Source organism: Diabrotica undecimpunctata, chromosome 9 (genome assembly GCF_040954645.1).
Source record: "Diabrotica undecimpunctata isolate CICGRU chromosome 9, icDiaUnde3, whole genome shotgun sequence".
Taxonomy (NCBI): domain Eukaryota; kingdom Metazoa; phylum Arthropoda; class Insecta; order Coleoptera; family Chrysomelidae; genus Diabrotica; species Diabrotica undecimpunctata.
In genome coordinates, this window is record NC_092811.1 from 1,289,752 (window position 1) to 1,305,128 (window position 15,377).

Here is a 15,377-nt window from a genome sequence, read left to right on the forward strand (position 1 = left end):
TGTTTTGTAGAGTTTGAAAGTTCTGATTGAGTTTTTCCATAACTGGACATAATTTGTATAGCTTCTCTCTGTTGTTTTTTGAAATTTCTAAGTTATTGTTGCAATAAATATTTGCCAAAATCTTTAGAGAAACACCTAAATCGGGATTTCCGTTCCAGTAATGTTTCCAGTTCAGCAGTTGATAGGCCATAAAAAAATTGATACAAATGAAACTGAGAAGCTCTTTTTCCGTGAGATCCAATTGTAAATTTCTCTGGATAACGTACAAATTACTTTCATATGTGATATCGCCTATGATGGAGCCAAGAACTTTTAAGAAAACGCTAGGGGGAGTTTCAGAACTATCAAAAAATTCCTCGACCACACCTTCCGACCCTGGATAATCGAATATGTTGGTTTTAACACTACGTTTCTTCCATCTACGAGCAGGTTGTTCTTATACTTCATTATTAACAGAATCTTCTGCTTCAACTTTTGATAAACGCAGCTTTCTGTTTCTATTCTCAGTGTTTTGCTCAAAAGATTTTCTTGAAGTACACGCTTCCACCGTATTACATTACTTGTTGTCACTATTAATACAAAATTAACAATTTTGTAGTTGTAGTTTGTTAGTTTTGAGAAAACTATTTAGAAACTCTTGGAATGTTTGTTTTGTGTGCATCGTCATTTTCCATATTCGTTTTTTTCTCTTGGGTTTTTTTTATTTAACATTGAAAAATTGGAACTACGGCGAAGCCACTATTTTTGTGTTCGAGTGTATTTAATGTTGATGAAAAGGAGGTTCTCAACGATAATTTATTCCCGCTGATGTTTATTAGACTCGAACGGGAAAAGACAAATAAAAAAGTCGAGAGATAAAAATAAATTGCATATCCTCCGATTTCGTGTGAAAGACAGAAACTTACTGTAGGTGCATTATTTTTGATTACAGGAACACAGACCATTTAACGAAATCAGCGAGGCTTGAAATTAAAAAGAAGAGGTTGCACATCAAGTCGGTGGAGACATCAGACAACGGGGTTTACAAATGTGTCGCCAAAAACGAAGCGGGCGTTCAACAATCTACGAAGAATTTCGCTCTGATAGTTCCCGGTAAGTTTTTTTCGGTTTTTGATCAATATTAGTGTTTGGTTTAACAAACTTTCATGTTTAGGTAATTGATTTTCTAGATAATGAGAAAAACTGTGAGGATGATAATATAAGACACTTGATAAGATTGTCAAAAAGCATTATTAAATTTAAACGCAGATACAAAAACAATCAGCAGAAAAGTTTTATTTAAAAATCCTTTATGAAAGGTATATAATTTAAAAGGCCCTTTCGGGCTACATCACAGAACGTTTTTGGACTAACAAATCCATTATCAGTGCATTTACCAGGTGTACATGAGTCAAGCCAATAAATGTGTAGGTATAAACCCTTAAAATGGTACGAAATTTGTTATTGTATATATATATATATATATATATATATATATATATATATATATATATATATATATATATATATATATATGAGTTGCTGGGTTATGTTATGAAGATTTTCCAGACGAATTATGAAGGTTCCAAGTGCAATTTAAGTGGTTGATAAATAATGAATAAGAAAAGGCTTCTTTTTTGTATTTATTGCTATTTTGCAGCAAGGATACATTAAAACAATTTTAACCAGCTGTATCTTATAGAAAATTCAATTTTGGCTATTTTATTTCATTACGACTTTATTCCAAAATGAATTGTTTTAAGTTATAAGCAAATAAAGTAAGATTTTATAAGCAATTATCATACAGTAATATATTAGGTTATCAAAACAAACACAATTTTGCTGCTTTATTTATCTAAAAACTTTTTAAGTTTTGATAAAATTAATATTCGCTTATTGCTTTTTATATTTCATGAATAATAGACCGCAAAAAGATTGCTGAAATATATATTTTAACGTAAAATTTTGAGGTTATAATGACCAATAATTGTAGCGTTTGTTCCCAAGATCTTGGTACTGATGAAAAGCAAATAATAGCATGCGACAGTTGCCGTTCAAGGATACGCATTGCAGAAAAATGCTTTGGCTTGTCCACATCCGAGATACGGGCAATTATTTTGTAGAAACGTCTACTTATGTACTTTTGCGCTACCTGTCGTGATCCTATGTTTGTGCGAAGATTTGCCAAACTGGAAGAAGAAATCACCAATCTCAAAGAAAAGATTACATTAACAGAAAATGGCAATTTATATACAACAGCCAATTCAGTTTTTCAAGAAGTACAACAACTTATAGATAGAGCTCAAAATCTTATAATTTTTAAAATACCTGAATATAAGTCTGATGTATTAGCCAATCGCACATTAGTTACGACAAATCTCAGATGTGTGAGGTCTTTCGTTTACTTGGCTTACAGCAAGAGGGATCCACCATATCGCATGTTGTCCGAGTTGGCAAAGTGTCCAGTTAAAATCAAGCTAGATCAGTCAAAGTTATATGCAATGCTAACACGGTGAAATTGACTTAAAAGTCTAGTAATAAGCTTCAAAATATTATTTATAAAATCTCTAAGGATCAATCTAAGATAGAACAAGACGCTTACAAGGCACCTAAAAAGGAACTAGAGGAAAGAAAATCTACTGGAGATGAAAATCTATGCATTAGATACCGTAGTGGTGTTCCTACAGTTTGTGAAGTTAAACTACAAAAAAACTAGTATCCTTCATATTGACAGTTTTTTTATCGAAATGTTAGAGGTATTCGTACAAAGATTTCCGAGATTCTGAAAAGTATTTCCTGCTGCTTGTACAATATAATTATTTTAGTGGAGAATAACTTGAATGATAACATAATTGATTGTGAAATTAAATGTGATGGTTTTAGTATCTACAGATGTGATAGATTCCAGAGAAAAGTGCAAAGTTGAGTGGCGGTGGTGTACTAATGCTTGTTAACAACAAGCTAAAATCACAAACCATTAGTATTCGTGAAGATCGGGTTGAGCAAATATATATCTTATGTCAACTTAAAGAAGTCAAGTTTGTGGTCGGTGGTGTTTACATAGCTCCACAATCACCTCGCGAAATATACAACTGGCATTGTCAAATTGTGGAAAATGTTGTTCTGCAATACTTAGCACAGCATATATATGTTTTTGGTGATTACAATCTTCAGAATCCATCATGGGAGAATGATAAATTTGGTGTAATGGTTGTCCTGCAGGTGATCCAGCTGTGAATATTCCCAAGCCTTTGGATTTTTAAAATTGTAACATAATAATATTCCCAATAATCGTAATGTATTTTTGGATTTAGTTTTTTCTAATGTTAGGGAGCTAAATATCTTCAAAGCAAGTGATCCTCTTGTAGATCCTATCATCCATCATGTGGTTTATGAATGTTGCTTAAACCTCGATGTTAAAGAAACAAATAGAAATAAGTTGGTTTATGATGAGTTGTTTTATGATTTTCGGAATGGCGATTACATTGAGCTTAACAACTTCCTTGCTTCCATAGACTGGCAGGTATGTATGGTTAATGATGTTGAAGTTCACTCTATAGGAATTGCTTACTTTGTGCCATTGAAGAAATATAGAACTTCAACTTTTCCCAAGCGGTTCTCTGCTGATCTTGGAAGACTGACTCTGGAGAAAAAATATGTTCACTATATTTATGTTAATAATCGTTCTGATGATGACTATATTAGATTTTCCTACCTAAGAGCTGAATGTAAACAAATGTAAACAAATTTGCTTTAGCAACTATTTTAAGGGTATAGATACTGGCCTAAGAAATGATCAAAAATCATTTTGGAAGTACATCAATGATAAGCGATCTAGTCATAACCTACCTAACTCCTTATTTTATCAAGTCCAATCTGCAACAAATGATCAAGGTATAGCTAATTTATTTATGAACTTCTTCCAAACTGTGTCTTCTTCTTTGTCGACCATTTTCCATCCACTCCTGAATGTAGGTCTCTCCCAATTGCTTCTATCTTTCTCTATCTTGCGCTAATCTAATCCACTGTTTGCCTGCCACTGTTCTTATGTCATCTACCCATCTTTTTTTAGGTCTTCCCGTGCTTCTTGTTGTCGTCCTTGGTCTCCATTCTAGAATTCTCCGTGTCCACCTGTTGTCATTATATCGGGCTACGTGACCTGCCCAGCGCCATTTCATTTTTGCAATTTCTTCCACAATATCCCTAATCTTCGTTCTACGTCTTATCTCGGTGTTTCTAATCTTGTCTCTTAGTGATATTCCAAGCATGATTCGTTCCATTGCTCTTTGCGTTGTTTCTAATTTTTTAGCAGATTTTTTGGTAAGGGCTACTGTCTCCAAGCCGTAAGTACAAACTGGTAGTATGCATGTGTTATACACCTTTTTCTTTAAGTTTACAGGAATGGAGGTGTTTTTCAAGATATATGCTAATTTGCCGAAAGCGCCCCATGCCAGTTGTGTTCTTCTTTTAATTTCAACATCTTGATTTGGTTTTCCTAGTTTGATAACATGACCTAGATATACATAATGTTCAACATTTTTTATAATATGATTTTGTATTGTTATATTTGTCTGGTCTCGGCTCAGTATTTTTGTTTTGCTGTAGTTCATTTTTAAGCCTACCGCTCCTGAAACTGCATTTAATTGTTGTAACATATCATTTAGTTCTTGGATATTATCGGCTATTAAAACTATGTCATCTGCGAATCGCAAGTGGTTTAAGTATGATCCGTCGACGTTGATACCCTTATTGTTCCATTCTAGTTTCTTAAAAATGTCTTCTAGAGCAAGGGTAAATAGTTTGGGAGAGATGGTGTCTCCTTGTCTTACTCCCCGTTGTAGTCTTATGGGATTAGTTTTTGTGCTTTCGTCCAGCTTTATCTGCATGGTGGCATTTTCATATATGTTTTTAATTATGTTAGTGTATCTTGAATCTATACGTGCGTTTTCTAGAGATTCAAGCACTGCCCATAATTCGATGGAATCGAATGCTTTATGGAAATCGACGAACGCCATATGAATTGGAACATTATACTCGGTGCATTTTTCTATCAGTGTTCTTACGGTGTGCAAGTGGTCTATGGTACTAAAATGTTTTCTGAATCCAGCCTGCTCGATAGGTTGATAGAAATCGAGCTTATGTGTTAGGCGGTTGGTTATGATTTTAGTTAGTAATTTAAGTTAGTAAATCCAAACTGTGTATTCACCAAATAACAAGAACCTTTACATACCTATCCATCCATTAAATAGCAACTTTAGTACAAATATTTGTCTTCAAAATTACCATGACTGATATTTTTAATGTCATAAATGAGCTGCCCAATAAGCTTACTGCTGGTCCAGTTGTTGGTGTGCCTAATTTTTTATTAGAAAAGTGTGTCTGTACCCTTGTAATGCCATTTGTTATATTGTTTAATAGATCTTTGGAAACTTCTATGTTTCCTTCTACATGGAAAGAAAGTTATGTTGTTGCTATATTTAAAAAAGGTCAGAAAGAGAATATTGAAAATTATCGTAGCATTTATATACAATCTGAAGTCCCTAAGCTCTTCGACTGTCTTATAGCAAAGCAAATTTCTTGGTTATGTAAATGCAGCTGGCTTAACTATAGAGGTTTTCCTGATAGGAGTGTGTTAAAAAATACGTATGAATATATGATTTTTCTCTGCATTAACATTTATGCAACAAATCCCATTTTAGTGATTAGTAATTCTTATAAAATAATTTATTTCTTGCTTCTAGGTAACCACACGCCACTTATACAAACCGTGCCTTCAGATTTAATAATGAAGCAAGGAAACACTGCCTTTTTGGACTGCTCCTACCAAAACGCCGATGTGATCGAATGGTATCTAAAAGACCAACGTCTTAAGAATAATAACAGGTAAGCCATTGGAAGATTTCTTTTTGTTATTTGCAAAAAAATCGTGTTGAAGTTTAAAAATGCGTATAAAACATTTTTAAATTTTAAAAAGGTCAATGAGTTAACGGAGGTTATGAAGGAAATTAAAAAAAAACTTAGAATCAATTAACTAGGGAAGGCAAAATGATAAATCGAGTTATTCCTATGAGATTCTTTTTATAATCTCATAGGAATTACTCGTTCGTGAGATGTCTCAGAATAAGGATCACGATGGCGCCCACATAAAAAATGCTCAGAGAACTCCGAAAGGACACAGAAAAAGAACCCTTTAAATGTTTTAATTTAATTGGTTCTAGATTACATAATTGCTGTTAATTTTATAGAATGTAGAATGTAGTTGGGTAGCAACTGAGTAACTTGGATAGCAGTTTTGGGGCTTTTGGTGGTTGCGTAAAAGAGCGTTCCGAGCTTTCTTTTACTTTTGTTAACATTTCTTTATATAAAATAAAAATTCGTGCTCTATTTGATACGTTTTTTAATTGTTTAATAATCTCTTTTGACAGAATTACCATCCATTCGAACGGAACTCTTCAAATCAACGATGTCGGCAAGCTCGATCAAGGTCTGTACACTTGCGTCGGCATCAGAAGTGAATCTGCAGAGGTTCCTCAAAGTTACACTGCCGAATTAAAGTTAGCATGTAAGTCCAAACATATACTAAAGTAAAGTAGAATCATTTTTACGTCACATTAACCCCTTACTGCATGATTTTTTTTTATTTTTTATAAAAAAAATCCTATTTGGTTAGTTTTCTGTATTTTTTTTTTATTTTTTTTTGTCATATATGGCACAATATTCAACAAGTAAAATTAATAAAAAAAATGGCGTTTATTACTTTATAATTATAATAATTATTCAGAGTGAAAGTTGTAAAACAATTTCTATCTTTGTTTAAGCAAAGAAAACATTACACTTCTCGCATTATATGAAGCTTTTTGAACCACAGGGATATTTGCATCTTTGCCTTTCACTACACCATAATGGAAGATGACCATATCCATCTGTTCGTCCACACCCTGTTTCGTTAGATAAATTTGCAATGGGACGCTGTTGAACCAATTAGCAAAGCATATTTTGTGATTTATAAGTCTTGGTACTTATTGTGATAGCCAAAGAACCACATTTGAACTTACCCCTAAATCAGGAAAACCATCGGGTACAACATTAGTTTGGCTTCTTACAAAAAAAAATCGTAGGAAAATCCGCTGATACCACTAAGAATAGAAGCCTTATATCCCCATTTCTGGGCTTTTTGTGGATTATATTGTTTTATGGAAGACGCTCCTTTGTTGGAATTATCTGCTCATCTATGGATAAAAATTCCTCTTTAGGAACTTTGAGTAACTGATTCCTTAGTTTATTTAAAAGCAGTCGGATTTTAAAAAGTTTATCATGACCAGGATTACCGGCAGCAATAGCATCGTTATTGTTCGCAAAATTTAAAGAAACGTTTTATTTCTTCCCATCTATTGCATGGCATAACATCTGAGATCAATCGATGATTCAGGCTAGAGTTCCAATAACTTGAACTTGGATGATTTTTATTTCTATTTTTTATTAGATTACGTCGTAATTTGTCCAAAGAAATATCATCTTCGCTATCCAAACTGCTTTGTAAATCCGTTTCTGGGATAATAATATCTGATTCATTGTTATCTATTATATCATCTTCGTAGTCTGACTCTGGGGCTAATAATAGGGGACATATCATCATCTGATAGCCCTTCATCTTCACTACCATCTGGTATGTCCACTACCACAAGAGTTTCACCATAAAACTTTTTGGATCCATTATCTAAAATAAAAAACATAATAATACCTAGTTCAGAACGCATATTGTGTCATATATGAAACAGAGTTTTGCACGACAGTGCATATTGTGGCATATATGGCACAACCATATTTTTGATCAAAAAATACCAAAATATAGAGAAATACGTGAAAATACTTACACAAATTTTGAAGGTCTATCCTTGAAGTCGCCATTTTTTTTTTGTACAAAAATAGTCAGTAGAAACTTCGATAATTGAATATCAAATTGCACAATTCTTATGAACAGCTGTCAGTCCACGGGTCATTTGCAAATTTTCATAAAAGTTCCGGTTATGCCGGTTTATTACCGGTTATACGAAATATGTGCGCTATATGGACATATGTCATGCATAAATACTTTAAAATAAGATTCGATCACTAACGGTTAGGTATAAAACTAAGTATTGTGCCATATATGACCCTCTATGCGGTAAGGACCCACTATTTACTATTTCTTGTATAAATTTAGTGCCCTTAATTCGTTGTTCTCGATCTATGATCTAAAAATAATACGCAGTCGACTAGGAAAAGATAATTTATAAGTTGTTCAAAAAATAAGTACACTTACTTATAAAAATAGTCGATACCTATTCAGTGCCGCACCTAGAATTTTCCTGTGGGGGGAGGGGTTTTGGTTGGGCACCGAAATTTTGTTATGCCACCTCCATTGAGTCCTTAAAATTTGTGAGTAACAGTGTCGGAATAGTGACTGGGGGGGGGGGGTTAACCCCCAAACCCCCCGGGTGCGCCACTGTACGTATTTATAACACATGCTCAAAACTTAAAATAACACGTGTTGCTTCTTTTTCCTTATGCAATATAACGCCTCATGTATGAAATTTATTGTTATGAGAAAAAAACCTTTTTCAGCGTGTTACAATATTCTTGATAAAATTCTTTGCATTAATCTTATGTCAGGAAATTTTCTGATGCTTGTTGAGTTATATTAAACGTGAAGTTAGCCGCACCGACCGTCCGGGAAGTTAAGTTGTCACGCGTAACGTATGCGATGACGTAATCGCATGTCGTAGACGTAGCTGTGTGAAGTTAGGAACCTTTGTGTATTCCAGAAGACCACCAAACATAGAAAGATTTTTTACATTTGAAATTATTATCCAAAAAAAAATTCGTGTCCTTTCTTTTGATTGCATTTTAATTCGAGAATGATCCTTGATGTTCTTATTATTTAGTATTCTATTGCCGATGAGAATTATTTTCACGTTTAATTCAAATTTTTTTAAAATTTCTTTCAAAAGTTATTTTCTTAGCGGTTTTTTTCCTGGTCAAAATATTATTTTAAACGTGTAAAAAATATTTTAGAACATAAATTTTATTTACAGATATCGAACCGATGACATCGGCCTCTTTTGAACCGACACTGCCAGAAAGCTCACGGAAAATTATAGGTGAAGGATCCAGTTTTCAACTTACCTGTTTGCCGCCAAAAAGTTTACCTCCCGTGAAGAAATGGTGGGAAAACCAACATGGACATACGGTAAGTACACTACTGAAATAGAAAATTACAAATTACAAAATCTGCGTAAGACTGAAACAAAAAACTAATAATCTAAAGCGCGCTATATACAGTGGAATTTGGTTATAGCCTCATTGAAGGGTTCAGTAAAAAAAATGACGCTATATCAGAGTGACGTTATAAATGAAATAGAAAAAAAATGAAATTTTAACAAGGCAAAATCTTATTACAGCATTATTTATTATTACAGCTGCATTTAGGATAAAAGAATTAAGAAATAAATAAAAATAAATAAAACATATCATGTATATGAAACTTACATTTTTTATAAAAAAGTTCTCTAATGCTGAAAAAAGTCAGTTATTTTCTTCTGCATCACCCTTTCCGAAAAATAAAGTTTTTCTGTAGTGTCATTAATAATCTAAGCTGCTTCTTTGGTAGTTGTGGATGCCTCCCTGAACTGGTAAAACCTGGATATGGTCTTAGCAACTCTCATCGCTTCTTGGATTGTAGGACAATCAACGCCGTCTTCTTCTTCTTCTTCATTATCTTCATCAACATACATTTCCACATTTTGTACATGTTCCACAATTTCTTTATCATTTAAAACTTGAAATGTTTCACCTGATCGTCTACTGAAATGTAGGAGTCAGGATCAGTTCCAAACTCTCTCTGGTTTACATTAAATTTTTGTATCCACTCTGACAAAGGCATTTCGTCATCCTCGTCAATATCCTAAACATCGGAAGAAACTACAGTCAATTTAGCTTGACAAAAGCACGTACAAATTGTCACTGACGTAACCGCACTCCACGCATTGTCTGAAAACTGAACTGCGTCAATAATTCTAATGTTCACAAGTTCCCCATTGTCTATACAAAAAATCGTCCTTTTCAAACGCTGTTTCCGATAATGGCACTTTAAATTTCTTACGACTTCTTGGTCCATAGGCTGCAAAACACTCTGGTGGAGTTGGCTGGTAAGAAAACTAGGTTGATATTGGTCAAATTAAGCTTGGGATGGGCTGCACAGTTGTCAACTAAGAGAAGAATTTTTCTTTTTTCTTTTTAAGAGATTTCCTTGTCCCACTTTCTCAATTCTTCTTAAAAAATCTATCTACACACATGTCAAAGAGTATAATTAAGAATACACACCAAAGATCTATCACACAATTTTGATTTAATTTTCATGTAGATTTCGGACACCGGTGATATTCGAGTGGATGATGGACGACTCATCATTGATCATGTAAAACCTGAAAACGCTGGATTCTACAAGTGTGTCGCTGAAAATATTGCCGATATCACTGAAAAAACCATCGAAATTGTTGTTACAAGTAAGTAAACATTTTTTGTTGTTACTGCTTTCTGAATATTTTAATTTTGAATAATTTCAGTGGTCAGTTTATTACGTCCCTTATTGACCTATCGGTTTGTCACTAGAGTAGAAAAGTTGCATTCTGGCTTTAACATATATCCCAGTTTTTTATGGACTTTTGCATCTTAAAGGAATATTTATAAAAAACTATTAAAAAATTATAAAGAACTTATAAAGTATTATAAAGAACTTGCACGATTAAATGTATATAAAAGACTTACGAAAGCTTATAAAAAATGTAAAAAAAGATGATGAAGACTTATTACAAAATTGTTTAGTTTTATAAGATAAATGTTTATTTATAAGTACCAAGTTCTAATATAATTTTTTTTTCACATATATCTTCAATTTTTATAGTTTCTTGAACATTTCAAAGGATAAAAATTTATAAAGGACTTAGGAAGGATTATGAAGATTTAACAATTAAGTATTTAAAAGACTTAAGATGGCTTATAAGGAACGTATAAAGAATTCATAAAGTCTATTATCAAAAAATTGTTAAAGGGCTTACAACTTTATAAGATAAATGTTCAGTAAATGTTCATATATAAGTGCTAAGTCCTAATAATACTATTCCTGATAAAATTAGTTTACAAGAAGGCGTATGAGAAAAATAGCATTCTATTGTTCACAGGTTTTTTAAGACCTGGGCTAGAGACTTTTTTTTACCAAAATGGGACATCCAAGGTTGTTTTTATTTCAAAAAACATCCTATTTCTCCTGGATTTTCCAGTTTCACGAACTCGTGTGTCTTTTTAATTATTTTTTTGTGTATTTCTAGTGAAACCAAAAATAACAGTACCACCGGAAAGTGTCACAGTTGACGAAAACGAAAAATCCGTCCTCACGTGCGAGTTCGAGTCGTCGTCTAGGGAACACACCGTCCTAAAATGGAAGAAAGACGGTAAAACTTTGAAGCACGAGTACGACGAAGGCGTCCTTTCGCATCCAAGGATCAAAATTTTTAAACAGAACGGAACGCTCGTGATCAGCAATACACAAGCCAGCGATCGTGGGGAGTACGTGTGCGAGGTGATTACTGCCGGGCAGAAACCTGTTTTTTCGAAACCTGCTACGATATCTGTGATAGGTAGGTGCTTCTATCAAATTACTAATTTAAAAATTATCTTTTTTTGTTAAAGTTGCTCATTTACCAACATCATTTTGCTATTAAACGATGAAATAGTTTGATATATACTCAAAATAAAAGCTAAAAACATCTCTCTTCAATATTCTTGATCCGTCTGGTGTTTTTTGTATATATTTTCAATATCTAGTATTAGGAAACTGCTTAGTTGTCAGAACAAATTCAGTTCCCAAAAATATTGACGAGTTCCAAAGCCCTGTTTGAATATCAACTACCAACTTCAACTTTTCCTATGTTAAACTAATTTTTTGAAGTTACTGATGCATTTTTAAAAAGAAAAAAGTATTTTAGGGTCTAAAAAACAAGTCAGTTGAAGTAGGTAGTAGTTGGTAGAAGAGATGGAACTCACCAGTTACGGTGAAATATCATTTGTCTGTGTGTAGTCCACAAGACCACTAATATGTAGCCTTACTCTAGTAATTTTTCTTTACGTAGGTTTTTATGGATTTTTTAACCTTTTAAAGGACTTATTAAAATTTATAAAGAACTTATGGATAATTATAAGGAACTTATAAATGGCTTTGGCGGATTATAAAGGACTTGCAAAGACTTTGTAAAGGCCTTATCAAGAAATTGTTTAAGGACTCATAGTTTTGTGTAGTATTACGTCCTAGTAATCGACCTAATACTCAAGTATTAAGTCCTAATAGAGTATTTCCGACAAAATATTAAATTTCAGAAATTATTCTCTTTTATTCCAAGAACAAGTTAGTAATGGAAAAAATATGGACTCAACACTTACGATGAAAGCTCATTTTGTACCTTTTAAAGGACTTAGAATTTATAAAGAAGTTATGAACGATTATAATGAACTTATTAATGATTATAAATGACTTGTAAATACTATAAAATAGTTTTATAAAATAAAGTTCATTTTTTATAAGTATTAAGTCCTAATATAGTATTTTCGAAAAAAATAAGTTTAGAAATCGTTTCTCTTCAATATCCAAAGAACAAGTTAGTAATGGGAAAAAAAATGGAGTCACCACTTGCGCAGAAAGCTCATTTGTCTGTATTAAGGTCACTAACCTGTAGCCTAACTTAGTTCTCTGTCATTTACGTAGGTTTTTATGGTTTTTTGAACCTTTTAAAGGGCGTATAAAAATTTATAAAGGACTTATAGAGGATTATAATGAACCTACTGAACAAAAATTACGTATAATGGATTATAAAGGACTTATACAAAACTTGTGTAGGCCTTATCAAGAAATTGTTTAAGGACTCATAATTTTAGAAAATAAAATTCATTTGTTATAGGTATTAAGTCCTAATAGAGTATTTCCGCCAAAATAAAAATTTCAGAAATCTTTTTTTTTGTTATTCGAGGAAAAAGTTAGTAATGGGAAAAAATATGGACTCACCACTTACGATGAATGCTCATTTTGAACCTTTTAAAGGATTTATACAAATTTATAAAGAATTTATGGACGATCATAATGAACTTATAAATAATTATAAATGACTTGTAAAAACTTATAGTTTTATAAAATAAAGTTCATTTTTTATAAGTATTAAGTCCTAATATAGTATTTCTGAAAAAAAAATTAAGTTTCAGAAATCGTTTCTCTTCAATATTTAATGAACAAGTTAGTAATGGAGAAAAGATGGACTCACCATTTATACAGAAAGCTCATTTGTCTGTGTTAAGATCACTAACCTGTAGCATAACTTAGTTCTCTTTCATTTACGTAGGTTTTTATGGTTTTTGAACCTTTTAAAGGTCGTATAAAAATTTATAAAGAACTTACAGAGGATTATAATGAACATAGCTGATTATAAATGACGTTTAATGGATTATAAAGGACTCAGACAAAATTTGTGAAGGCATTATCAAGAAATCGTTTAAGACTTATAATACTAAGTCCTAATGTAATATTTCCGATAAAGTTAAGATTTATTTTAAACCTCTGTCTCTTTAATATTCTTGATTTTGCTTGATTTCTTGATTTATTTCCAACAATCTTGACGAATTCCAAAGTTTTTGTATAAATGTCAATTAACTTCTGTAGAATATTTTTAAATGCTACTGATGCATTTCTACGAAGAAGAAAAGTATTTTTAGTAACCAAAAGAGAATGTAAGGACTTCAGGAATGGATGAAACTCATCCCGTTTACGATGAAAGCTCATTTGTCTGTGGAAAGGTGAAAGGTCACTACTACTATTACAAACCCCATCCTATAGTCTTATTTCCGTTTTATTTACTACGTTTTTAGGATTTTTGAAAAGTATAGTTCAAAAATTTATCAAGTTTTTATGGAGGATTATAAAGGTCATACGAAGGAATATTATGAAGGGCTGTCAAAAAATTATTTAAGGACAAAATTTTATAAAATTAAACTTCATTTATAAGTACTAAGTCCTATTAAATTATTCACCTTAATAGTTTTAGGCTCGTTTGCAAAGAAAATGCATTTTGTGGTCTGCAAATTACAAACAAAATAATATTTTATGACAGAATAATAAAAAACACATCAGGCATGTATTAAAATTATCGTATGATTACCAATTCTATAATCTCTACATAATGCAGTCCTATTAGAACTGAACCACTGGATGTATAATAGATTTCTGGCACACAAAACCCTCCACTATCGATTCATCAACCGAATGCATCATAATAATGGTTTTAATCGTTCAAAATAACAATTTATCCGCCATAGAGTTTATGAAATATTAATTTATTATGCTGTCCTGTTATCGGCTAATTAGATTAAATATTCACGCAAATTTTGAATCATAAATTAATTCTTTGTTATTTCAACTGGCTTCGCTAATTTTTGAAATGATAGAGGCGCTGTGTGATAAGTTAAATCGTTCCTCCTGTTGATTCGCTCTTGTGATTATCGATGAACATTATCGATTCCCGAATAAAAAGTATGAAAGTATATATGTTATAAAATCCATTTAAACTGCTCGCACTCGTATATTCACGTGAGCCCATTAACCAATAGAAAAATCACTTCTGTTTGTCACAGTGACAAAACTGTGGCTCGTTATCCCATCTCTATCACATTTTTATAAAACTAATATGATAACATCTCTAAAGTTTTCAATTTCATCAATATGCGATGGCTGTTATTTCGCACATTAAAATAGGATGAAAATTAAAAATTAATTTATAATTTTATCATATCATTCGATTTTATTTGTTCTGAAATGTACATAGTAATAAAATGAAATGACAGGTAGGATAATATCACAAAAATGAATTAAACTTTTGTTGTTAAAAATTTATATTGAAACAGAATAAAAGTGATGTGAAGTGTAGATTTTTTAGAAAAATGTTTAATTAATGTTTCAGTAGATTTATTATAATTACTGGGCCACGAGAAAATGTCCCCAACCCAAGGAAATCGAATTTGACGATAGTTAATTCGAGGAATATTTCAGCCCTAGCAGGCTTTTAAGCAGTGCGATGATTTCGAAGTGTTCGAAGAAAGATTGGAGCAGTATTATGTGTTCGCGAATTACATTGAAGTTGATAGGTTAGCCGTATTGTTGACTCTCGTAAGTGAAGATATCTATATTTTGAAAAAAAGCCAAAAGATAAAAGTTACGATGAAATAATTAGATTACTGGCTAGTCAATTTAAACCCAGGGTTTCTATATATAGACGAAGAATAAAGTTTGATTCTTTGAAACAAGGTCAGGAGGATATATAGAG

At 32.2% G+C, this 15,377-nt stretch overlaps 1 protein-coding gene across 2 annotated transcripts in view; it reads left to right on the forward strand.

The window, feature by feature from the left end:
- LOC140449368 (tyrosine-protein kinase-like otk) overlaps positions 1-15,377 on the forward strand; it is a 296,812-nt gene that overhangs the window by 268,468 nt on the left and 12,967 nt on the right. For both annotated transcript variants that reach the window (XM_072542521.1, XM_072542520.1), the window contains exons 5-10: positions 932-1,092; positions 5,721-5,862; positions 6,405-6,541; positions 9,054-9,208; positions 10,382-10,523; positions 11,346-11,654. In XM_072542521.1, coding sequence (XP_072398622.1) covers positions 932-1,092; positions 5,721-5,862; positions 6,405-6,541; positions 9,054-9,208; positions 10,382-10,523; positions 11,346-11,654 — 1,046 coding nt within the window. The remainder of the gene's footprint in view (positions 1-931; positions 1,093-5,720; positions 5,863-6,404; positions 6,542-9,053; positions 9,209-10,381; positions 10,524-11,345; positions 11,655-15,377) is intronic.